General features: G+C 37.8%; 1 protein-coding gene across 6 annotated transcripts in view; it reads right to left on the bottom strand.

Annotated features, from left to right (window-relative positions):
• The window catches only part of GON4L (gon-4 like), an 85,439-nt gene that overhangs the window by 34,637 nt on the left and 24,877 nt on the right, over nt 1-25,925 (bottom strand). For all 6 annotated transcript variants that reach the window (XM_030842168.2, XM_070044202.1, XM_070044206.1 and 3 more), the window contains 6 exons: nt 25,599-25,649; nt 25,189-25,284; nt 24,198-24,317; nt 23,448-23,618; nt 19,812-20,004; nt 13,340-13,441 (listed from right to left, as the gene is read on the bottom strand). In XM_030842168.2, coding sequence (XP_030698028.1) covers nt 13,340-13,441; nt 19,812-20,004; nt 23,448-23,618; nt 24,198-24,317; nt 25,189-25,284; nt 25,599-25,649 — 733 coding nt within the window. The remainder of the gene's footprint in view (nt 1-13,339; nt 13,442-19,811; nt 20,005-23,447; nt 23,619-24,197; nt 24,318-25,188; nt 25,285-25,598; nt 25,650-25,925) is intronic.

Here is a 25,925-nt window from a genome sequence, read left to right as displayed (position 1 = left end):
AATCTAATCTGTGATAGAAGAAAAGGGAACAGTGGTCGCACCTGGGAGGATGGTGTGGGGACTGACTTGGAAGGGGCAAGTGGGTACTTTCTGGGGTGACAAATCTCTATCTTGCTAGGGGTTTGAGTTATACAAGAGGAGGCACATCGAACCTCACTGAATGGTACACTTAAGATTTCTGTACTACAATGTGTATAAATTTACCTAAAAAGAAAAACTGTAAACAAATACTGAGTTCTAATTCATGATATGCATGCTGAAATGTTTAGATATCTACAACTCACTATGAAATGCTTCAAAAAAAAATGGATTCATAGATGGATAGGTGCATGACTAAGCAAATATATGAAAAGTTAACTATAGAAGATAGGTAGTGGGTATACGGGTGTCCACTGTACAATTCTTTCAACTTTTCTATATGTTCAAAAAGTTTCATAATAAAATGTCATGAGGGAGAATTTTCTTAAAAATAAAGGCTAGAATCCAGAGGAGGGTAATTTGGGGGTTGAAATGTGGAAAGCCTGGCATTTAGAGAACTGAAAAAACTCGGTATGTTTAGCATAATAAAGAAAAAATGTAGAAAAAGAAACATACTATGCACACTTAGGAGTAAATTACATTTTATGGCAACAAAGGACAAACAGAGAAATATAAAAGATAGATTCAGGTTCAATAAGGAAAATGCTGGGGCTTCCCTGGTGGCGCAGTGGTTAAGAATCTGCCTACCAATGCAGGGGACACAGGTTTGAGCCCTGGCCCGGGAAGATACCACGTGCCGGGGAGCAACTAAGCCCATGCGCCACAACTACTGAGCCTGTGCTCTAGAGCTTGCGTGCCACAGCTACTGAGCCCACGTGCCATAACCACTGAAGCCCGTGTGCCTAGAGCCCATGCTCCGCAACAAGAGAAGCCACTGCAATGAGAAGCCCGCGCACCACAACGAAGAGCAGCCCCCGCTCGCTGCAACCAGAGAAAAGCCTTCGCGCAGCAACAAAGACCCAACGCAGCCAAAAAATAAAAATAAATTTTAAAAAAAATTAATAAGGAAAATGTTAATTGAAGAGGTGTTCAAGAGTAGGACACACTATCTGCAGAGCTGATGAACTCCCTGTCACTGGAGGTATCCAAACAGACTGAAAGGCCACATGAGAGAAGCTGTTAACAAACGCTTAAGTGGGAGGAAAATATATGTGACCACAGGAGGCTTTCCAAACTCTGTGATTCTAAGCTTTTTTATTTTTAAATTTTTATCATCCATGTAAGAAAAGTCCTCTTAAAGGGATTATAATTAAGCATGATAACATAAGACGACAAGGGGTAGAAACAAAATTAAAATTCTATCCCAGTTTTTACTTATGACCATAGAACTCTATGACTAGAAAGGAAGACCCATCATTCAGGCAACCCAGAAAAGTTCACTAGTTGATTGGCAAACACTGTCAGCCCCATGAAAAACACCAGCTCTAAGGCAATAAACAACACAAAACCCATGAGAAGCTCACAGTTTAGGGAAGGAGACAGATATAAATAAGCAACTATGAGAGAGATGAGTATTAAAAAGGACATATAAAATAGTATGGATTGATATAATCAGGAGGAGTAACCAAGATGGCGGACTAGAAGGACGTGCTCTCACTCCCTCTTGTGAGAACACCAGAATCACAACTAGCTGCTGGACAATCATCGACAGGAAGACACTGGAACTCACCAAAAAAGATACCCCACATCCAAAGACAAAGGAGAAGCCACAATGAGACTGTAGGAGGGGTGCAATCACAGTAAAATCAAATCCCATAACTGCTGGGTGGGTGACTCACAGACTGGAGAACACTTATACCACAGAAGTCCACCCACTGGAGTGAAGGTTCTGAGCCCCACGTCAGGCTTCCCAACCTGGGGGCCCGGCAACGGGAAGAGGAATTCCTAGAGAATCAGACTTTGAAGCCTAGTGGGAATTGATTGCAGGACTTCGACAGGACTGGGGGAAACAGAGACTCCACTCTTGGAGGGCACACACAAAGTAGTGTGTGCATTGGGATCCAAGGGAAGGAGCAGTGACCCAACAGGAGACTGAACCAGACCTACCTGCTAGTGTTGGAGGGTCTCCTGCAGAGGCGGGGGGTGGGGGGAGGCTGTAACACACCATGGGGACAAGGACACTGACAGCAGAAGTTCTGGGAAGTACTCCTTGGCGTGAGCCCTCCCAGAGTCTGTCATTAGCCCCACCAAAGAGCCCAGGTAGGCTTCAGTCTTGGGTTGCCTCAGGCCAAACACCCAACAGGGAGGGAACCCAGCCCCACCCATCAATAGTCAAGTGGATTAAAGTTTTACTGAGCTCTGCCCACCAGAGCAACAGTCAGCTCTACCCACCACCAGTCCCTCCCATCAAGCCTCTTAGATAGCCTCATCCATCAGAGGGCAGACAGCAGAAGCAAGAACTACAATCCTGCAGCCTGTGGAACAAAAACAACATTCACAGAAAGACAGACAAGATGAAAAGGCAGAGGGCTATGTACCAGATGAAGGAACAAGATAAAACCGCAGAAAAATAACTAAATGAATTGGGAGATAGGCAACCTTCCAGAAAAAGAATTCAGAATAATGATAGTGAAGATGATCCAGGACCTCGGAAAAAGAACGGAGGCAAAGATGGAGAAGATGCAAGAAATGTTTAACAAAGACCTAGAAGAATTAAAGAACAAACAAACAGAGATGAACGATACAGTAACTGAAATGAAAAATACACTAGAAGGAATCAATAGCAGAATAACAGAGGCTGAAGAACAGATAAGTGACCTGGAAGACAGAATGGTGGAATTCACTGCTGCGGAACAGAATAAAGAGAAAAGAATGAAAAGAAATGAAGAGAGCCTAAGAGATCTCTGGGACAACATTAAATGCAACAACATTCGCATTATAGGGGACCCAGAAGGAGAAGAGAGAGAGAAAGGACCCAAAAAAATATTTGAAGAGATTATAGTGGAAAACTTCCCTAACATGGGAAAGGAAATAGCCACCCAAGTCCAGGAAGTGCAGAGAGTCCCATACAGGATAAACCCAAGGAGAAACACAGCGAGACACATAGTAATCAAATTGGCAAAAATTAAAGACAAAAAAAATTATTGAAAGCAGCAAGGGAAAAATGAAAAATAACATACAAGGGAACTCCCATAAGGTTAACAGCTGATTTCTCAGCAGAAACTCTACAAGACAGAAGGGAGTGGCATGATATACTTAAAGTGATGAAAGGGAAGAACCTACAACCAAGATTACTCTACCCGGCAAGGATCTCATTCAGATTCGGCAAGGATCTCATTCAGATTCGACGGAGAAATCAAAAGCTTTACAGACAAGCAAAAGCTAAGAGAATTCAGCACCACCAAACCAGCTCTACAACAAATGCTAAAGCAACTTCTCTAAGTGGGAAACACAAGAGAAGAAAAGGACCTACAAAAACAAACCCAAAACAATTAAGAAAATGGTCATAGGAACATACATATCGATAATTACCTTAAACGTGAATGGATTAAATGCTCCAACCAAAAGACACAGGCTTGCTGAATGGATACAAAAACAAGACCCATATATATTCTGTCTACAAGAGACCCACTTCAGACCTAGGGACACATACAGACTGAAAGTGAGGGGATGGAAAAAGATATTCCATGCAAATGGAAATCAAAAGCTGGAGTAGCTATACTCATATCAAATAAAATAGACTTTAAAATAAAGAATGTTATAAGAGACAAGGAAGGCCACTACATAATGATCAAGGGATCAATCCAAGAAGAAGATATAACACTTACAAATATATATGCACCCAACATAGGAGCACCTCAATACATAAGGCAAGTGCTAACAGCTATAAAAGAGAAAATTGACAGTAACACAATATAGTGGAGGACTTTAACACCTCACTTACACCAATGGACAGATCATCCAAAATGAAAATAAATAAGGAAACAGAAGCTTTAAATAACACAATAGACCACATAGATTTAACTGATATTTATAGGACATTCCATCCAAAACAGCAGATTACACTTTCTTCTCAAGTGCGCACGGAACATTCTCCAGGATAGATCACATCTTGGGTCACAAATCAAGCCTCAGTAAATTTAAGAAAATTGAAATCATATCAAGCATCTTTTCTGACCACAACGCTATGAGATTAGAAATGAATTACAGGGAAAAATTGTAAAAAACACAAACACATGGAGGCTAAACAATACGTTACTAAATAACCAAGAGATCACTGAAGAAATCAAAGAGGAAATCAAAAAATACCTACAGACAAATGACAATGAAAACACAAAGATCCAAAACCTATGGGATGCAGCAAGAGCAGTTCTAAGAGGGAAGTTTATAGTTATACAAGCCTACCTCAAGAAACAAGAAAAATCTCAAGTAAACAATCTAACCTTACACCTAAAGGAGCTAGAGAAAGAAGAACAAACAAAACCCAAAGTGAGCAGAAGGAAAGAAATCATAAAGATCAGAGCAGAAATAAATGAAACAGAAACAAAGAAAACAACAGCAAAGATCAATAAAACTAAAAGGTGGTTCTTTGAGAAGATAAAAATCGATAAACCATTAGCCAGACTCATCAAGAAAAAGAGGGAGAGGACTCAAATCAATAAAATTAGAAATTAAAAAGGAGAAGTTATAACAGACACTGCAGAAATACAAAGCATCCTAAGAGACTACTACAAGCAACTCTATGCCACTAAAATGGACAACCTGGAAGAAATGGACAAATTCTTAGAAAGGTATAACCTTCCAAGACAGAACCAGGAAGAAACAGAAAATATGAACAGACCAATCACAAGTAATGAAACAAACTGTGATTAAAAATCTTCTAACAGGGCTTCCCTGGTGGCGCAGTGGTTGCGAGTCCGCCTGCAGATGCAAGGGACACGGGTTCATGCCCTGGTCCGGGAAGATCCCACATGCTGCAGAGAGGCTGGGCCCGTGAGCCATGGCAGCTGAGCTTGCGCGTCCGGAGCCTGTGCTCCACAACGGGAGAGGCCACAACAGTGAGAGGCCTGCGTACCGCAAAAAAAAAAAAAAAAAAAAAATCTTCCAACAAACAAAAGTCCAGGACCAGATGGCTTCACAGGTGAATTCTATCAAACATTTAGAGAAGAGCTAACACCCATCCTTCTCAAACTCTTCCAAAAGATTGCGGAGGAAGGAACACTCCCAAACTCATTCTACGAGGCCACCATTGCCCTGATACCAAAACCAGAAAAAGATACTACAAAAAAATAAAATTACAGACCAATATCACTGATGAATATAGATGCAAAAATCCTCAACAAAATACTAGCAAACAGAATCCAACAACACATTAAAAGGATCATACACCATGATCAAGTGGGATTTATCCCAGCGATGCACGGATTCTTCAATATATGCAAATCAATCAATGTGATACACCACACTAACAAAGAATAAAAACCATATGATCATCTCAATAGATGCAGAAAAAGCTTTCAACAAAATTCAACACCAATTTATGAAAAAAACTCTCCAGAAAGTGGGCAGAGAGGGAACCTACCTCAACGTAATAAAGGCCACATAAGACAAACCCATAGCAAACATCATTCTCAATGGTGAAAAACTGAAAGCATTTCCTCTAAGATCAAGAATGAGACAAGCATGTCCACCCTCACCACTATTATTCAACATAGTTTTGGAAGTTCTAGCCACGGCAATCAGAGAACAAATAGAAATAAAAGGAATACAAATTGGAAAAGAAGAAGTAAAACTGTCACTGTTTGCAGATCACATGATACTATACATAGAGAATCCTAAACATGCCACCAGAAAACTATTAGAGCTAATCAATGAATCTGGTAAAGTTGCAGGATACAAAATTAATACACAGAAATCTCTTGCATTCCTATACACTAATAATGAAAAATCTGAAAGAGAAATTATGGAAGCACTCCCATTTACCACTGCAACAAAAAGAATAAAATACCTAGGAATAAACCTACCTAGGGAAACAAAAGACCTGTATGCAGAAAATTATAGGACATTGGTGAAAGAAATTAAAGATGATACCAACAGATGGAGAGATATACCATGTTCTGGGATTGGAAGGATCAATATTGTGAAAAAGACTATACTACCCAAAGCAATCTACAGATTCAGTGCAATCCCTATCAAATTACCAATGGCATTTTTTATGGAACTAGAACAAATCATCTTAAAATTTGTATGGAGACACAAAAGACCCCAAATAGCCAAAGCAGTCTTGAGGGAAAAAAACAGAGCTGGAGGAATCAGACTCCCTGACTTCAGACTATACTACAAAGCTACAGCAATCAAGACAATATGGTACTGGCACAAAAACAGAAACATAGATCAATGGAACAAGATAGAAAGCCCAGAGATAAACCCACGCACCTATGGTCAACTAATCTATGATAAAGGAGGCAAAGATAGACAATGGAGAAAAGACAGTCTCTTCAATAAGTGGTGCTGGGAAAACTGGACAGCTACATGTAAAAGAATGAAATTAGAACACTCCCTAACACCATACACAAAAATAAACTCAAAATGGATTCAAGACCTAAATGTAAGACCGGACACTATAAAACTCTTAGAGGAAAACACAGAAGAACATTCTTTGACATAAATCACCACAAGATCTTTTTTGATCCACCTCCTAGAGTAATGGAAATAAAAACAAAAATAAACAATTGGGACCTAATCAAACTTAAAAGCTTTTGCACGGCAAAGGAAATCATAAACAAGACGAAAAGACAACCTTCAGAATGAGAGAAAATATTCGCAAACGAATCAACGGACAAAGGATTAATCTCCAAAATATATTAACAACTCATGCAGCTCAGTATTAAAGAAACAGACAACCCAATCCAAAAATGGGCAGAAGACCTAAACAGACATTTCTCCAAAGAAGACATAAAGATGGCCAAGAAGCATATGAAAAGCTGCTCAACATCACTAATTATTAGAGAAATGCAAATCAAAACTACAATGAGGTATCACCTCATACCAGTTAGAATGGGCATCATCAGGAAATCTACAAACAACAAATGCTGGAGAGGGTGTGGAGAAAAGGGAACCTTCTTGCACTGTTGGTGGGAATGTAAACTGATACAGCCGCTATGGAGAACAGTATGGAGGTTCCTTAAAAAACTAAAAATAGAATTACCATATGATCCAGCAATCCCACTACTGGGCATACACCCAGAGAAAACCATAATTCAAAAAGACACATGCACCCCAATGTTCATTGCAGGGCTATTTACAATAGCCAGGTCATGGAAGCAACCTAAATGCCCATCGACAGACGAATGGATAAAGAAGTTGTGGTACATATATACAATGGCATATTACTCAGCCGTAAAAAGGAACAAAATTGAGTCATTTGTTGAGACGTGGATGGATCTAGAGACTGTCTATATAGAGTGAAGTAAGTCAGAAAGAGAAAAACAAATATCGTATATTAACATATGTATGTGAAACCTAGAAAAATGGTACAGATGAACCAGTTTGCAGGGCAGAAGTTGAGACACAGATGTAGAGAACAAACGTATGGACACCAAGTGGGGAAAACTGCAGTTGGGTGGGGATGGTGGTGTGCTGAATTGGGCAATTGGGATTGACATGTATACACTGATGTGTATAAAATTGATGACTAATAAGAACCTGCAGTATAAAAAAACAAACAAAAAAAAAAAAAACAACTAATACTAAACTTTCTTTGGGTTATTTGTATGGAAATACATTAATATAAATGTTTCAGACATTACATGAAATTTCTAAGAATCTTATATGTTCTGGTATAATGTTGTAAGTCATAACTCTAGTTATTACTTTAAAATGTATACCTCCGAAATAACTAAATTTCCTTGTCAACTGCATTATTATGAACTTTCATCAAATCTTTAACCGTGGTCATTTTTAAGTCTTTTGTCATTTACAGACAGTTCTGGGTGTACTCTGATGCTTTCACAAAAATATTCCTATAAAAGCGTTTCATCTTCAAAGAATTCATGGAAAAGACTGACAAGTACAGGTTTCTGGTAACTCACGATACTGCTGAACTGAATAAGCATTTTCAGAACTCTAATGGAAAACTGATGAATTCATAAAAGTGCTAACAAAAGATCAAGATAAAAAAAAACTGATTGCATGGGACTGAGTGAACTGATGAGGATGATTACAATTTTCGTGACTTTCTGTTTGAATAAAAAAAAAAAAGATAAATCCCACAAGGACTCAGAGGCAAAAAATATACAAATCAATTTTCACTGCAAAGTAAAGGAGCTGTTACAGTGGAGGTTTGCTGGACTGAATGTCAATATTATGACATCGTATGAGTGTGTTTTGTGTTTGGTAATTGCCATCATTGTTGCTTTTGTTGCAGTCATCCATTTACAATGCTTGGTGTCAGTTTATCTCTTGTAAAAATAAAATACAGTGTGTGTGTGTGAGTTGTGAAAAAAAATAGTATGGATAACGGAGCAAGAAGATCAATCCTGATTGAGGAGGATCTCCCTGAGAAATTACAGTTGACCATTGAACAACATGGAATTGAACTGTATGGGTCCACTTATATGCAGATTTTTTCAGTAAATATAGTGGAACAATTTGGGGGGGGATGTGCAACAATTTGAAAAAACCCGCAGACAAACCACAGAGCCTAGAAATACCAATAAATTTAAGGAAAAGTTAGGTATGTCATGAATGCATAAATTAAATGTAGATACTAGTCTATTTTATCACTTACTACCATAAAATGTACACAAATCTACTCTAAAAAGTTAAAATTTATCAAAACTTACACACACACTTACAGACCATACATGGCACCATTCACAGTTGAGAGAAACCCAAACATAAAGATGCAGTATGAAATCATAACTGCATAAAATTAACTGTGGCATATACTGTACTTCTGTAATAATTTCATAGCCACCTCCTGTTGCTAGCTCAGGTGTTGCAAGTATCTGCTTAAAACATCTCCTGAGCAGTTTGTCTCTCCAGCAAATTGCGTACTGTAGGAAAAACTGATCTCTTGTGGTTCTTGAGTATTTTTCATCAAGTTTAGTACAATACCATAGGCCTTGAATAACACCATGGGACCCATGCGAAGTGCCACTAGTGGTGCTGGAAGTGCTCCCAAGAAGCAAAGTCGTGACATTACAAGAAGACGCTGAATTGCTTGATATGTACCAGAGATTGCGGTCTGTAGCTGTGATTTCCCATCATTTCAAGATAAATGAATCCAGTGTAAGGACCATTGTAAAAAATGAAAAGGACATTCATGAAGCCATAGCTGTCGCTATGCTGGCAGGTGCAAAAACCTTGTGCTTTTTGTGAAATACCTTTTTATCTCATATTGAAAATGCAGTTTTTATGTGGGTGCAGGATTGCTATAAGAAAGGCATACCTATAGACTCTAATATGATTTGCGAAAAAGCAAAGTCATTATATGACAACTTAAACCAAAAGGAAGATGAAGGATCTAAGTCTGGAGAATTTAATGCCAGTAAAGGATGGTTTGATAATTTTAGAAAGAGGTTTGGCTTAAAAACTGTCAAGATAACAGGAGAAGCAGCCTCTGCTGATGCAGAGGCAGCAGACAAGTCCCCAGACTGAGGAGAAAGGATATCTGCCTGAACAGGTTTTTAGTGCAGATGAAACTGCCCTATTCTGGAGGGGAAAAAATTTTTTAAAATAAAGCCTCAAAAGACATTAGTAAGGAAGAGAAGCAAGCACCAGGATTTAAGGCAGGAAGGGAGAGGCTAAGTCTACTGTTTTGTGAAAATGCAGTCGCATTTACCACCAGGACTGCCCTTATCTATAAAGCTGCTCACCTTGATGGGAAAAGATAAACACAAGCTGCCAGTCTTTGGATATACAAAAAGAAGGGCCTTTCTATGGATTGGTTCCATCGATGCTTTGTCCCTGAAGTCAGGAAATACCTTGCCTTTTAAAGTTCTTTTGAAATTGGACAATGCCCCTGGGTACCCAGAACCCCATGAATTCAACACTGAAGGCGTCTAAGTGGTCTACTCCCCTCCAAACATGTCTCTAATTCAGCCTCTAGATCGGGGTTCGTAAGGACCTTTAAGGCTCATTACACACAATATTCTATGGAAAGGATTATCTACACTGAGAGACCCCAATGGAGAGAACATCACGTAAGTCTGGAGGAAGGATCACACCACTGAAGATGCCATCATTGTTAAAGAAAAAGCCATGAAAGCCATCAAACCTGAAACAATAAATTCCTGCTGGAGAAAAATGTGTTCAGATGTCCTGCATGACTTCACAAGATTTACGACAGAGCCAATCAAGGAAATCATGAAACAGACTGTGAATACGGCCAAAAAAAGATGGGGGTGAAGGGTTTCAAGTTCTGAATCTTGGAGAAATTCAAGAGCTAACAGACACTGCACCAGAGGAATTAACAGAAGATGACGTGATGAAGATGAGTGCTTCCAAAACAGTGCCAGACGATGAGGAAGAAGATGTAGAAGAAGCTGTGTCAGAAAACAAACTGACATTAGACAATCAGGCAGCAGGGTTCCGATTATTTAAGACTGCTTTTGACTTCTTTTACAAGGACACTTCTATGATATGGACTCTGAAACCAAAGCACATGGTGGGAGAGGGACTGGTACCATACAGAAACATTTTTAGAGAAATGAAAAAGCAAAAAAGTCACACAGAAATTACAATGTATTTCCATAAAGTTACTGTCTCTGCCTCCCCCTCCTCCTCCACCACCTCTCCTGCCTCTGCCACCCCGAGACAGCAAGACCAACCCCTCCTCCTCTTCTTCCTCCTCAGCCTACTCAATGTGAAGACAAGGAGGATGAAGGCCTTTATGATGACCCACTGCGACTTAATGAATAGTAAATAATCATCATGCCTACAGTTAATAAACTTATCTGTTGTGTATGTGTATATACCTTTGTGTAAAAATCTAATAACTGTATGGCAAGAATTGTATGAGATGTTTTTGTGTCATCATCATCATCATCGCTTAAGTATTCATCATGTAGAACATCATGTACAAGACTTGAAATGGATAGCCTATCCTTACATAGGCATAAAGTGACTGATATTTAATATAAAATTAATAATCAATAAAATTAATAATGTTAGTTTTATTAATGATTTATAACTGTGCTTTCAAAGAATTACATTACCAACTGTGTATCAGCCTATTATCACATTTTTAAAAAATGTAACAATGTTTCCAATCCTGTACATGAATATGACTGTAATACTGTATGCCATAAAAATTTTGTAACAATTTAGTAGTGTACTGCTGAATGGCTACAAAATTTTGTAACCATTCAGGCCAGCGTACTAAGAAGCGATCTGTGAAGCAATCATATCAATTACACTAGACTACCATCAAGCCATCATACTGCTGCTTCTTCATTATCAATGCATGAATCCTTATACCAGTAAATAAATGTTCCTTTTTCACTTTTCATTGTCTAGTGTTTGTAACATATATATCTACAGTGTTTTGTATCATATAAAACAATATTAATATAGATACTGACAGATGATTCAGCTTGTAAACAGATAACATAAACTTACAGTATCGATAAATACGGTACTGTAAATGTATTTTCTCTTCCTCATTATGACTTTCTTAATAATATTTTCTTTTCTCTAGCTTACTTTACTTTAAGAACACAGTATACAAAACACATTATATATAAAATACATGTTAATAACTATTTATTTTATTGGTAAGCCTTCAACAGTAGGCTACTTGTAGTTAAGTTTTCGGGGAGTCAAAACTTCTAGTCGGATTTTCAACTACACTGGGGTTGGGCACCCCTACCCTCTGAGTTGCTCAAGGTCAACTGTATCTATAAACTGAAGAAAGTAACAGACAAACAAGAAGGGAAGGCAAGTGTATACCAGGATGAGAGCTGAATTGAAATGCAATCTCCTACTTTTCTGCTTCAAGCAGAAAATGTTTCATGACCAGCACATGACACTGTGGACCATTCGCTCCTTCTTGAAAGACTCTTCCCTTGGTTTCTGAGACACAAGGCTTTGTTGTTTTTTCTCATACCTTCCTAGACCCTCCTTCACAATTTTCTCAAAACCTAAATCCTCAAGCCTTTTCTTTCTACACTTTCTCTCTGATTCCTGGTGCTTTCCTTTCAATGCAACCTTAACTGTCATAACATACCAAAATAAATGGAAGATCTTCATAAAGGAAATGGCATTCTAATCTTAAGAACAACATGAAAGATGAAATAAAGCAACAAAACAGAACATAAGTCCTAAAGGATTGTGTTTACATAATTCTCTTTGCACAAAGATTTGCATTATTTAGGTACATAATAAACACTTTTGGATACTTATAAAACTTTCTTCATAACCTCGTCAAGAGCCAATGTCTTACCTTCACCATGTTGTGTATACTATTCCAGTACAGGGTCATGCACACCCTCAATAAAAATCAACAGTTCCTGAAATATGTTTTCCATCATTGGCAAACTAGCAATGAAATAATTTTAAACAAATGACTCAAGCCAAGTTATTTAATGGTTTTCCATGCCTCCAATCTTGCTCTCTTTACCCACCAAATCAATACATTAAACTGGCATTAAATCAAAGTGATATTTCTAAAATCCAAATCAGTTCCTATTTATTTCCTGCTTTGAGCTCTCTGAGCTCTCCTTTTTGACAGATCAAAAATCAGATCTAAGGTTCTCCATGAACTGAACACTGCTTAACTCTTCTATCACCACTCACTCATACAACTTAACCAAACTACTTACTATTTTCCAAACACATGTATTGTTTCGTAATTCCATGGTTTGCCGAATTCTTCTATTTGCAATATCCCTCTCTGCCCCCATTCACCAAAAATTTCTTATTGCTCCTTCAAAACTAAAATAAAACATCCCATTTTGTGAATCCTTCCCTAACCCATACCATACATTAGGACAGTATAACCCTCTTTTAGGCCACTAGTGTATACACAAACTATTATTATAGCACCTATCACTTGGTACTACACCTGTTTCTGTTTGTATCCCCCTACTAAGCTGACATCCTCCAGGCAGAAGCCATGTCTTATTCATTTTGGTACAATCGCTGCCAAATACTCAATAAGTGACTGTGGGATGTATAAATGAGTAACTGACAGGCTTCCTGAATATATATGTAAATTTAAAGAATTATAGAAATAAATGGGAAGAGGAAGCTTAAATGTCTTGAGTGGGCTACAAACTTCAACCTCAGAAATCTGCAAAGTAAACAAAGGTAGATGTGGAGAAGTCAAGACCAGGACTCATAATAAACACAGACTCACTGGTGATTCTTACTGCCCGGTCAGTGCGGAAATCCTCTGTGTCTGGTTCATCCAGGTCTTCCAGGAAATTATATTCTGGATCGTCATCGTCATCTGCCTCATCTAGGAAAAAAAATGTTTTAGACACTTATTGCCAACTCTGAACTCATATCTCTAATGAAAATTTAAGATGTTCAGCACCATAAGAATCTACTCCAATAAAGCACATTTATTCTGAAGTTTTTATTTTATTTTTTACTTATTTTTTGGCTGTGCCACACGGCTTGCAGGATCTTAGTTCCCTAACCAGGAATTAAACCCAAGCCCTCAGCAGTGAAAGTGCAGAGTCCTAACCGCAAGTGAATTCCCTATTCTGAAGTTTTTAAACAACTTATTCTTTCTTTCCTCAGCGTCTGTGCACAGATCATTTCCCACGGCGGACTCATCTCACCTATTCTCCCCAATTAGCCAAGTTCCTTCCTTCCTTCCTTTAAACAAAACTTAAATTTCTCAAAATGCAGCAAAAGCCTGAAAACTGAACATACAATTTATCTCAGTAAACCCACTTAGAGTAGTGCATCTCATTAAAGTATTTTTGTAAAACTCTTTATACAAAGGCATTGATAGTGAAAAAAGAAATGACCCTAATTCCCAATAATTAGGGAATGACTATAATTATGATGCCTTAGTATAAAATAGTATATACATATAGAATATAAACATTCTATACATGTTCAACAAATTCATGACAAAAGTATAACACAATACACACATAATACTCATAAGCATAAAAATATTATATCCCTATAACTCAGAAATAACTAAAAATATACAAAAATAACAAACATTTGTAATGGCAGAGCATAGAAGTATGGGTATTTTTCTCCCTCGCAATTTTCTCTAATGTTGATGCTATGATGTCTTTTAGATTCCTAACTAAAAATCCTGAAGGAATCAATCAATTATGGATTGTTTTATATATATATTTTTAAAATAAATTTATTTATTTATTTTTGGCTGCACTGGTTCTTTGTTGCTCTGCGGGCTTTCTCTAGTTGCAGTGAGCGGGGGTTACTCTTAGTTGTGGTACGTGGTCTTCTCATTGTGGTGGCTTCTCTTTGTTGTGGAGCACGGGCTCTAGGTGCATGGGTTTCAGTAGATGTGGCTCGTGGGCTCTAGAGCACAGGGTCAGTAGTTGTGGTGCACGGGCTTAGCTGCTCTGCGGCATGTGGGATCTTCCCGGACCAGGGCTCGAACCCGTGTACCCTACATTGGCAGGCAGATTCTTAACCACTGTGCCACCAGGGAAGCCCCTGGATTGTTATGTTATATTAAGGCAAAATTTTTCCTGGGACTTTAGATCAGCATCGTCTAACAGAATTTTCTGCAAGGTCGGAAATGTTCTACATATGCACTGTACGACAACGGTAGCCACTAGCCACATGAGGCAACTGAGAACTTGAAATGTGGCTAGTGCAACTGAGGAAGTGAATTAAAACAGAAAGCAAAAACGAAGTCTAGAAAATGAGAATAACTAATTCCTTACCACTATGTAGCCATTACACAGGAGAGGGAGATCTCTATGTATTACAATAGAAAGATGTCTAAATTTTATTAAGGGAACGAAGCAAGTTGCAGATGCAGGACAATATGTATAGTATGATTTCTTTCTTCGGAAAAAAAAATAAATATGTGCTTGATTAAACACAGAAAATATCTAGAGAGAATTAACAAAGACTGAAGAATAGAACTCTTTCTTTTCTTAATTTTTCATAATAAATATTTTTTATTAAAAATAAAAATAGATACACACACTTTTTTTAAAAATTTTTGAGTCTTCACTGCTGCATGCGGGCTTTCTCTAGTTGTGGCGGGCAGGTGCTACTCTTCATTGCAATGTGCGGGCTTCTCACTGCGGTAGCTTCTCTTGTTGTGGAGCACGGGCTCTAGGCACGCAGGCTTCAGTAGTTGTGGTGTGTGGGCTCAGTAGTTGTGGCTTGTGGGCTCTAGAGCGCAGGCTCAGTAGTTGTGGTGCATGGGCTTAGTTGCTCCGCGGCATGTGGGATCTTCCCGGACCAGGAATTGAACCCGTGTCCCCTATGTTGGCAGGCTGACTGTTAACCTCTGCACCACCAGGGAAGTCCCACACACACATTTCTGATTCATAATCACTGGAAAATCTGTACTGATAAACCCCAATCTAACCTGATATTCTTTACTCAACATTTATTGTTTATAATACATAAATCTGCATTGTATATATATAGCTATTTAAATGTGAAGCCTTTTTCACCCATCTATAGGTTTATCCCCCAATAAAAATGTTTTAAATCCTTAGAAATGGAATCCTGTCTTTGTAATCTCTATAGTACTTTCTATGTAAGTCTCTTTACAGCAGGTTCTTTACAAATGTTGCTGAATAATATAAGTTCTGGGGAAAGCCTATAACATATGGATACTGCACACACGTTTGGACCCCCATCTGTTTAGGTGCAAGAACTACAATAGACAGCTTCCGCCCATACCATACAAACGGGGGTCAGCCAATGTTCTCAGAGAACCCATTTGGCAAACATGTTGAAAAATCATTTAGGAAGGTTTCTTCTGAGTTCTGCTTAGCTTTTAGTACCCTGATTGTGGAACCTGCCCTCTGGGTCTAATTACTTTTTTGACTGATTGACAATGTCAGCATCTACCCAGCTGATCTCAATTTTGTGTACCCACCACCCCCCCTCTAGTACAGCCTCTTATTTTTTGCAAATGAGACTCACTTTTAATAATATGCAGAGCAGATGGTACTAGGAACATGTGAAAATGGTTAGCCACGTAATACTACCAAAATAAACCAGCATATGGCTAAAGTTTGGTACTGTGATCTATATCTAGCATCATTTCCTATTTACCAGCACTCACAAAATTCAGCTGGTAGATCTGGGGATCCAAACCTATCCTAGTCATTGGCTCTATGTTCTCTTTTTTAAATCTATCCTAATAAGGAAACAAAAAAATACTGTTTTAAAGAAAGAGGATTTTCACCCTCCTCACTAACCATTATTCCATTTCCTCGATCAACCCTTATCATACTCTTATTTCTCCCAGACCAGTAGTGTCCAACCATCAGGATATATAAGAATTAGATATCTAGATGATAACCATTAGTGATTCTGATTCAGTAGGTATGGAGTGAGGTCCTGGAATCTGTATCTTTTTCTTTCTTTTTTTTTTTTTTTTTTATTTATTTTGGCTGCGTTGGGTCCTTGTTGCGGTATGTGGGCTTCTCATTGCGGTGGCTTCTCTTGTTGCAGAGCACGGGCTCTAGGCATGTGGGCTTCAGTAGTTGTGGCACGCAGGCTCAGTAGTTGTGGCGCATGGGCTTAGTTGCTCCGCGGCATGTGGGATCTTCCTGGACCAGGGCTCAAACCCACATCCCCTGCCTTGGCAGGTGGATTCTTAACCCCTGCACCACCAGGGAAGTCCCTGGAATCTGTATCTTAACACCATCCAACAAATACATCCCTACACTCCCTGATTCTGATTCAAATTCTAGGGACAAATTATGAGAAACACCACCCAGAATCCCAAAATCCTGACAGCCAACTCTGTCTGGTCTTTCCTCCTCAACAGCCAGCATCTCAGCTCTTTCAACCAAGGTGATAACAATCAGGGCACCAAAGCTGCTGCCCTAATAAAGCCATGAAAACCTGACTTAATTACTATCAATATTTTGTCTTAGCTTAGGTCTAAGGACAAAATGCAGAGCTTGCTTATGAAGTGTCACATGCATTTACAAAATGCTTTAATGTCCCCTGAGACTTCTTTGATTGAGATATGTTCCTAGAATATTAAACTGGTTTCTAATCCTAGCAGTATAACAAATTGATTCTATAACACAGAGCAACACAATGAATTTCTCTGAAACTTTTACAAAATGGATAGAATTATCTTTGTCCCTGTTCACTCCTTTCTGCAGATATTTTTGAGCCTTGGTATCTTGGACCTTGAATGCGTTGATAGAAAAAGGAAGTGTCAATAAATGAACTTCAAGAGAATAATAAATCCCCCAAAAAAGTGACATAAAAAAACTTCATGTCTGTAGATGTGTACATTTTTCTGGGTGGCTGAACAGCTTTCATCAGATTCTCAAAGGGGTAAGGGATGGAAAAGCTAGCAGCTTAGACTCCTATCAGAAGACTCATGCGATAATACATCAGTTGTTGATTATTAAGGAAATGACTCTCCAGTTAATATGTCAATGACTCAGCTGCAAATTTCATCCTTTTCTCCTTCATGCAAGTTTGTGCACTGCATTGCTTATTACCACTTCTGCTATAGAAGGTGGGTGGAGAAGAACAAAAATGCTGAAATTCAAACCAATTTGCTTCTTGTTACCTGTCTTTTCTAAATGCTCAGGGAATTTAAATTTAGGACTAAAATTCTTCCTATTGCCACATTAACGTGGAAAACTAAAAGGTAACGTCATATTTGAAAACTCTCACGGGAGGCACATCGAACTATTATCAGTGATCCCTCTGTGGCATGAAACTGTCATCATGAGGAAAGGCTTTAAAGTTTTCTTTACACAATATTTGATTTCTTTACTCTAAGCACGTATTACCCTTATGGTTATAATACAAAATATAAGAGAAAACTCTGGGGAGCATATATTCTACAGAACCTAAATACATATTATCTCAATGTCACTTCCACCCATCTGATTCCTCTCTTGTCACTGTTGTCAAATATCTTTCAAAGGTCCATCTCAATTACCACCTTTTTCATGTTGCTATCTCTGGTCATGATAAACAATAATTCTCTCTCTTCTAAAACCTTAGAACAGAGTTTATGCCACTTTTATGGTGCATCTGAGTTCATTCAACTTCATTAATCTGAAATGTATCATGCATTTAACAATGGACCAGGCACCATTGATACATGTTTACTCCCTAACAAAATGATCACTTTCCTCTATCTCTCATAGAACCTAACACACTGCCTTGTAAAAGAAAGTACTCAATACTGAATGCCAAATTATATGCAATATAGTTATTAATAGCTTTATAAGGTAAATATGAGAACTTACTTTCTTTCATTCACTTATCCTAATTTATTCCTGGCTTTACCTACCCAAATATTTACTCAGTCTATTTCCATACAAGCTATATGTTCTCTTATTTATCTTAAAGCATTATCCTTTCAACACAAAAATCTTACAGTAGTTGTTCTTAGAAGACAGGGTAAAGAATAAAGATATGCTCTGTAAGTTGTCTGTAATTAAGTCTGATAGGACATCATGGGATCCAGAAATAGGAGCAATGAATTTGGCTATGGATTAAAGTGAGATAGTGAATGACTCTGTTCACATAAAAATGCAAGTAAGACTTTGGTTCAGTTATACACATTTTTTAAAAAGTGTGAATCTTCCACAACACAACCAGTATGAATATCCTGGTCACTCTCCATTGAAGAGAGTTAAAAGGAAACAACAATAGTAAAAAAATTGCCCTGATTCCATCAAAAGAATCTGGAATCACTACAAACTAAATCAATCTCTCATTTCCTCTAAATTTACAGAAACACTGCACAAAATGATGAATGGTAACTGACTTTCATTATAGTATGCTTAAAAAAAAAAAACACCAAAGACAATTTTAACAATGTATTGTTTTAAAGTAAGAATTTTACTTATATTCTAAAACAAATAAGGGTTGCAGCAGGGATTCTTACACCATGTATGGCTGTAGTCAACATTGTTTCTGTCTGATCAATTCTCCTTCCCTACTTCTGGAAACACTGTCACTTCTTTTGGGTAACTGCTTACTCCAACCCCGTTGTTTACAAGGTGCTGCCAATCACAGGACTCCATGCTGAAACAGTCTCCCTATCAAAGCCATGCAATACCAAGACAGTGGGCATGTGATCAAACCCAACCAATCAGTTGTTCCTCTGGATTTTTCAAACTGGAGCCTGTAGCAGAGAGTTCTTCTGATGGGGGGACAAACCAAGAAGTGAATGATGTGCTTATGATCATAGTTCCAGCCTTGTAGAAAAAAACAGGTTTGAGAATGGAGTTGACTGACAAAAAGTAGAGATGACAGCTGTTGAGAGGGAAAGTGGGTCTCAATTCCACTGTAGGTTTTTCTGCTCTTCCCAAAGTCTGGTTTCATTCAGCAAGTTGAGAGTTAGGATTCTCAACTTCAGCAAGTTGAGAGTTAGGACGTTTCACCTGCATCAGGAAGAACCTTAACTAACATGACAGTCTTCGAGTGAGTCAATGCACTCTCGTGAAATCATATGTAAAATTATATGTACGTTTATGTTTCAGGAGAGGAATCTTAGCATTCTAAAGATTCCCCAAAAGACTCTTTAACAAAAACAAAAAGGAGGGGGAGTGGAATTTAACCAAAAACACCCCTTTCTTTAAGCTTTTAACTAATGAAAATTTTACCAGAGACCATGGACAGAGTAGATATTAAATGCAAACAAAACCACTTACCTTCATTCCCCACATCATCATTCATAAGTCCCCCCAGCCACATCTTCCAATCCTCATCATCTGCTGTGTTGGGGTCATACATGTCTGGGGTGATGTCTGGAGCTCGGAGCTCTGCCTCTAGTTGCCCCAGGGGAACATCTTTCAGAGGCATCTTAGAGCGAGTTCTGAATGCAATGAGACTGTCATCCATGGGCTAGCCAATGGAGAAGGAAATAAAAACATATCACTGAATGCCTAATGCTTTCAACTTCTCCAAACTTCATCATATCCTGTGTGTTTCTCTTCTTAGCTTAAAACACAAGGTCTCTTCTCTAAACCATATGGATTTATTATTCTTTGTCTGAGAAACTTTAAGGATAATGATATCAAATTTTTTTTTGTAGGAGCCAATGTCTTTTTTTTTTAAAGGTTATACTCCATTTATAGTTCTTATAAAATATTGGCTATATTCCCCTTGTACAATATATCCTTGCACCTTATAATGATATCAGTTTTAAAACCAACATTTCAGGAACATTTATAAGAGCTTTATTAAGATATAATTTACACACCATAAAACTCACTCCTTTAAAGTGTATAACTGAGTGGATCTTACTATATTCACAGACTTGTGTGACCATCACCACTATCTAATTCCAAAACATTTTCATCACCCCAAAAAGAAAAGCCATTTCCCTTAGTGGTAGCTCCCCATTCTTCCATGATCCCAGTCTCTGATACCCACTAATCTTTCTGTCTCTATGGATTTGCTTATGCTGGACATTTTATATAAAAGGAATCATAGGGACTTCCCTGGTGGTCCACTGGGTAAGACTCCACGCTCCCAATGCAGGGGGCCTGGGTTTGATCGCTGGTTGGGGAACTAGATCCCACACGTGTACTGCAACTAAGAGTTCACATACCGCAACTAAGAGTCCACATGCCGCAACTAAGAAGTCTACATGCCACAATTAAAAAGATCCTACACGCCACAACGAAGACCCGGCACAGCCAAAATAAATAAATAAATAAATATTTTTTAAAATAAATAAAAGGAATCATACAATATGTGGCCTTTTGTCTCTGGCTTCTTTCACTTAGCATGTTTTCAAAGTTCATCCATTTTGTAGCATGTATCAGTACTCATTCCTTTTTTTTTGTAATAAAATTTATTTACTCTATTTTATTTTTGGCTGTGTTGGGTCTTCGTTGCTGCAAGCGGGCTTCTCACTGCTGTGGCTTCTCTCATTGCAGAGCCCAGGCTCTAGGTGTGCACGCTTCAGTTGTGGCTCACGGGCTCTAGAGCGCAGGCTCAGTAGTTGTAGCGCACAGGCTTAGTTGCTCCATGGCATGTGGGATCTTCTCAGACCAGGGCTCAAACCTGTGTCCCCTGCATTGGCAGATGGATTCTTAACCACTGCATCACCAGGGAAGCCCCTCATTCCTTTTTATTAAGAAAAAAAGAAATGAATAATGTCTACTCATACTCTTTGCCCATTTTTAAATTCGGTTGTCTTTTTATTGTTGACTTACAAGAGTTCATTATATATTACAGATACAAGACCCTTATCAGATATGTGATTTGCAATTACTTTCTCCCACTTTCTGGGTTGTCTCCACTTTTTTGATGTATCCTCTGAGGCACAAAAGTTTTTAATTGTGACGAGGTCCAATGTACCTATTCTTTTTGTCATTTGTGCTTTTGGTATTGTATTAAGAAACCACTGCCTAATCAAAGGTCACAAAGATTTACTCTATGCTTTGTTCTAAGAGTTCTATAATTTTAGCCCTTACATTTAAGTCAATAATCTATTTTGAGTTAACTTTTTGAGTGTGGTGTAAGGTAAGGGTCTAACTTTCTACTCTTGCATGTGGATTTCCAGTTGTCACAGCACCATTTGTTGAAAGACTATTCTCTTCCCATTAATTGGTCTTGGAACACTTGTCAAAGATTAATTGACCAATAAATTTAAGAGTTTATTTCTAGACTCTCAATTCTGTTCTACTGATCTGTATGTCTATTCCTTTCTTTTTCTAAAAAGATACTTTAAGAGAAGTATCTTTTTTTAATTTTTACTTTTTAAAATATTTATTTATTTATTTGGCTGCTTCGGGTCTTAGTTGTGGCACACAGGATCTTTTGTGTGGCATGAGGGCTTCTCTCTAGTTGTGGTGTGCAGGCTCTAGAGCGTGCGGCCAGTTGCGCGCGGCCAGGGGGAAGGATAAGCTGGGACGAAGTGAGAGAGTAGCATTAACATATATACGCTACAAAATGTAAAATAGACAGCTGGTGGGAAGTAGCTACACAGCACAGGGAGATCAGCCCGGTGCTTTGTGCCCACCTAGAGGGGTGGGATAGGGAGGGTGGGAGGGAGAGGATATGGGGATATATGTACACATGTAGCTTGTTATATATGAGAAACTAACACAACATTGTAAAACAATTATACTCCAATAAAGATGTTAAAAAAAATAATAATAACTGGTTGGGACTTCCGTGGCAGTCCAGTGGTTAAGACTCCACGCTTCCAATCAGAGGGTGTGGGTTTGATCCCTGGTCAGGGAACTAGGATCCTACATGCCACGCAGCACAGCCAAAAGAAAAATAAATAAATAAAAATTTTTTTTTTTAAAAAAAGAAGAACTGTCTAATGATGGAATTTAGAAAGTCATCATTTGACAGTAACCATAGTAATGACTGTTTCAATCAAGAACAAGCAATGGATGTTAAAATTAGTGGGTGAAAAGATATTTTGCCTCAAAGATACACATTAATTTAAAAATGGAAAAATAATAATTTTACAGCGAGGAAAACAAGCAGACACCACCTTAACCACGTGATCAAATTTAACATGACGGAATTTACGTGCCTCCTGATATGATGCAATAAAAAGGACATATCACTTTTGTGATATTTGTGCCAAAAGTGCATAACCGGAATCTAATTATGAGGAAGTATAAGAAAAGTCAAAATTGAGGAACATTCTGTAAAATAATTGCTCTGTAAGGTTCAAAAATGTCAAGGTTATGAAACTTTGAGAAACTGTTCCCAATAAAAAGAGTCTAAGAGAAAAGACGACTAAATACAACACGTAATCCTAGACTGGATCCCGGATCACCAAAAAAAAATCATTTTTCTTTTGTTTTATATAAAAGATATTATTGGGACAATTGGCAAAATCCAAATAAGGATTTTAATAGACTATTAATATTACATATCCTTATTTTCATAATCAAACGTCCTCATCTGTAGGAAATATACACTAAGATATTTAGGGGTAAAAGCGCATCATGACTGCAACACACTCTACAGCAATTCAGGAAAAGATAAATGTGTACAGAGAGAGAGAAAGAAGGAGAAAATGATAAAGCAATTGTGGTAAAGGTTAATATTTGAGGAATCTGGCTGAAGGTTGTTCCTATGTTCCACATTTTAAAATGCTCTCTGTCACATACCTTATTTCTTCCTTAGGAACTGCCATTCTCACTTAATTCTCACTTACAATAAAACAGTACAAACTAGAGTACCAAAGACCTATAATTTCATGACTGTTACTAACTGTATCAAAATTTAATATCTTCCCTTCTCCCTTCCCAATCTGAGCAATGACTAAATTATTCCGTTTGACTTTTTCAGCAATTTAGAGTTATGTTTACCTGGAAAGAATCCATGCAGACTGGACTGGAAGCCAGCTCCTCATCTACTGCATGCAACTTCTCCATGAAAGTACTATCCTTGGTCTGTTTGGGCTTTGGTGGGGGCGGAGGCCCCATGGGCACCACCTCAGCACTGATGTGCCTAATGGCAGGTGTGGTGACTTTCTCAGCCTGATTAAAAGGGGCAAGTATGTTAAAAATTAAAGGGAGGAAGGGAAGAGAAAAAAAAAAAAAAGCGGGAGGAGAGAAGCATGTTTTTCATATGCTAGCAATCTTTCTCTTCCCATCTAGATAGAGGTATATATAAAAACAAAGGCACTGTCAAGTACATTAATCTAATTAGGTTTCATCCTATTTCCAATGAAGCCAACAGGATGCTACTTAGGTTATCAAAAGCGGGGAAATACAATAAAAATGGCTTTAGAACAATATTAGAAAACACATACAAAAAAGAGAAGTGTAGAAGGAAAGAAACTCTGCCAGTCACTCACATTTGGCCCCTTAATAAGAACTCTCCCTGTCACTGAGTTCCAGTTTTGTCTTAACTGTTCACTGACTTAACGGAATTTGAAATTCAGTTATAACTAGTCACAAATACCAGGAAGAAAATGGCATGATTACTGATCTCGAATCATGTTTGGCAAAGGGTGACAGCTTAGAATCACCATGGATAAATGATCCATTTATACAGTTAAATAATCTACTTATAGAGCATCTCTAATTTATCTTGCTAGTATGATGTGGATTTACCTCTGATAATATGCCACTCTCCTCATCTGTTTCAGTCATCTCAGAAGACTGCCTCAATCTGGATTTCTTTGCCCCACGTGGAGACGAAGCAGTGCTTTCAACATCACTTTCCAATAAACTCTACAAAACAAATCCAGTTCACTTTCACATGTATGCCCCTACCTCATTCACTGAGTTTGAAGTACCTCAATAGAATGAATCACAAAATATCAATCACTGAATTAGAGTAAGAGAATAAAATTTAAATAAAAGCTTAATTTGCTGAATGTAGGAACAGGGATCAGATCTCTATCCTCATCAGCATTGTAAACTCTGTAAAACTGTAAGGCATTGATTTAAAATCCTTTAACAAACAAGTCAAAGAACAAATTAAGAAATAGAATATTACATTAACTACGAAAATGAACGAACTATAGCTACAAGCAACAGTATAAATGAATCTCAAATGACTTGTGTTGAACCAAAAAAAAAAAAAAAAAAGCCACACAAAAGAACAGACTATTGTTCCATTTACCTAAGGTTCAGAAACAGTAAAAAATTGAACACAGTGTGTAGAGCTGCATATTTAGGTGATATAAGTAGAAAGATAAGCAAGGAAGTAATTACCAAAAAGTCAAGATAGTGGCTGTCTAAAGGGGAAGAAAAGTGACTGTGATAAGAGGTGTCTGGCAATGTTATACTTAATGACTTTAAGGAAGTTTCATAAGGATTAGCTTTATAGTTATTTAAGCTGTATATTTTTTTATCCTATGCACAGTTCTGCATGTTATATGTGCGTTATGTTTCATAATACAAGACATGAAAAAATCAAGGGAGCATGAAGAGGAGTCACAGTCTTAGATTTATGCAAAGAAATGAGTAGAAAAAAGAACTGTGTTTCAACCCTCTGTATAGAACAAGTGATATTACTAAGGAAGCAAAGTACACTCTGCCTTGTGGAGCCAACTTTTTTCTATATTACCAACTAACACTCACACAGGTAACCACTGACCTCTTCAGCAGTCTCATCTTCTTCTTCATCATCGGGCTGGTACTCTTCATCTGAGGAATCATCGTCTTCAAGGTGGATATCCACAAACTGAGGAGGCTACATAAGTACAATTATAGAAAAAAATAAAATAATAGAAAACACGAATCATATGTATTTGGGAAATAAAGGGAAGAAAGCAGAGCAGGAAAAAAAAAATCCTAAGAGCACAACAAGCAGCTACAGCAAGTAATAAGAGGCAGGAGTTAAAAAGATTTCTAGCATGAGAGTCAAACCTAAGACTAATGAAATGGAAAAAAACAAACCTGGAATTTAAATAAATACATAGGTCCAAAAAAGTTAACAAATAGAAGCATTTCGAAACTGATGAAGTCTTTCTGGAAAAGAATAAGAATTACCTCTTCCAACTTTACCTTAATTTCATTGGCCTTCTTAATTGGTGAAATATTCCATGTTGGAATTACCTACCAACAAAGAATATAAACAGTTAAGTTCCCTTAACCAAAATAGACTATTTTTCATTTTTACTTCTTTACCATCACAAGGAGCCATCAGACTAACACGTAGCTGCAGTGATGTAGGGGTACTGATCTACACTGTCAAATATTTGTCAGAGCTTGGCAGAAGAAAAGGAGAGATGAATCTATTTCCATCATTAGCATCTCTGCCTTAAACCTAGTAAGAATCTGTATTACCCATAAATGGACAAAGTGTCTATATTGTCTACTTTATATTACAGC

This window comes from Globicephala melas, chromosome 1 (assembly GCF_963455315.2).
Source record: "Globicephala melas chromosome 1, mGloMel1.2, whole genome shotgun sequence".
Classification (NCBI taxonomy): domain Eukaryota; kingdom Metazoa; phylum Chordata; class Mammalia; order Artiodactyla; family Delphinidae; genus Globicephala; species Globicephala melas.
This window is presented reverse-complemented; position numbering and strand designations above follow the sequence as displayed.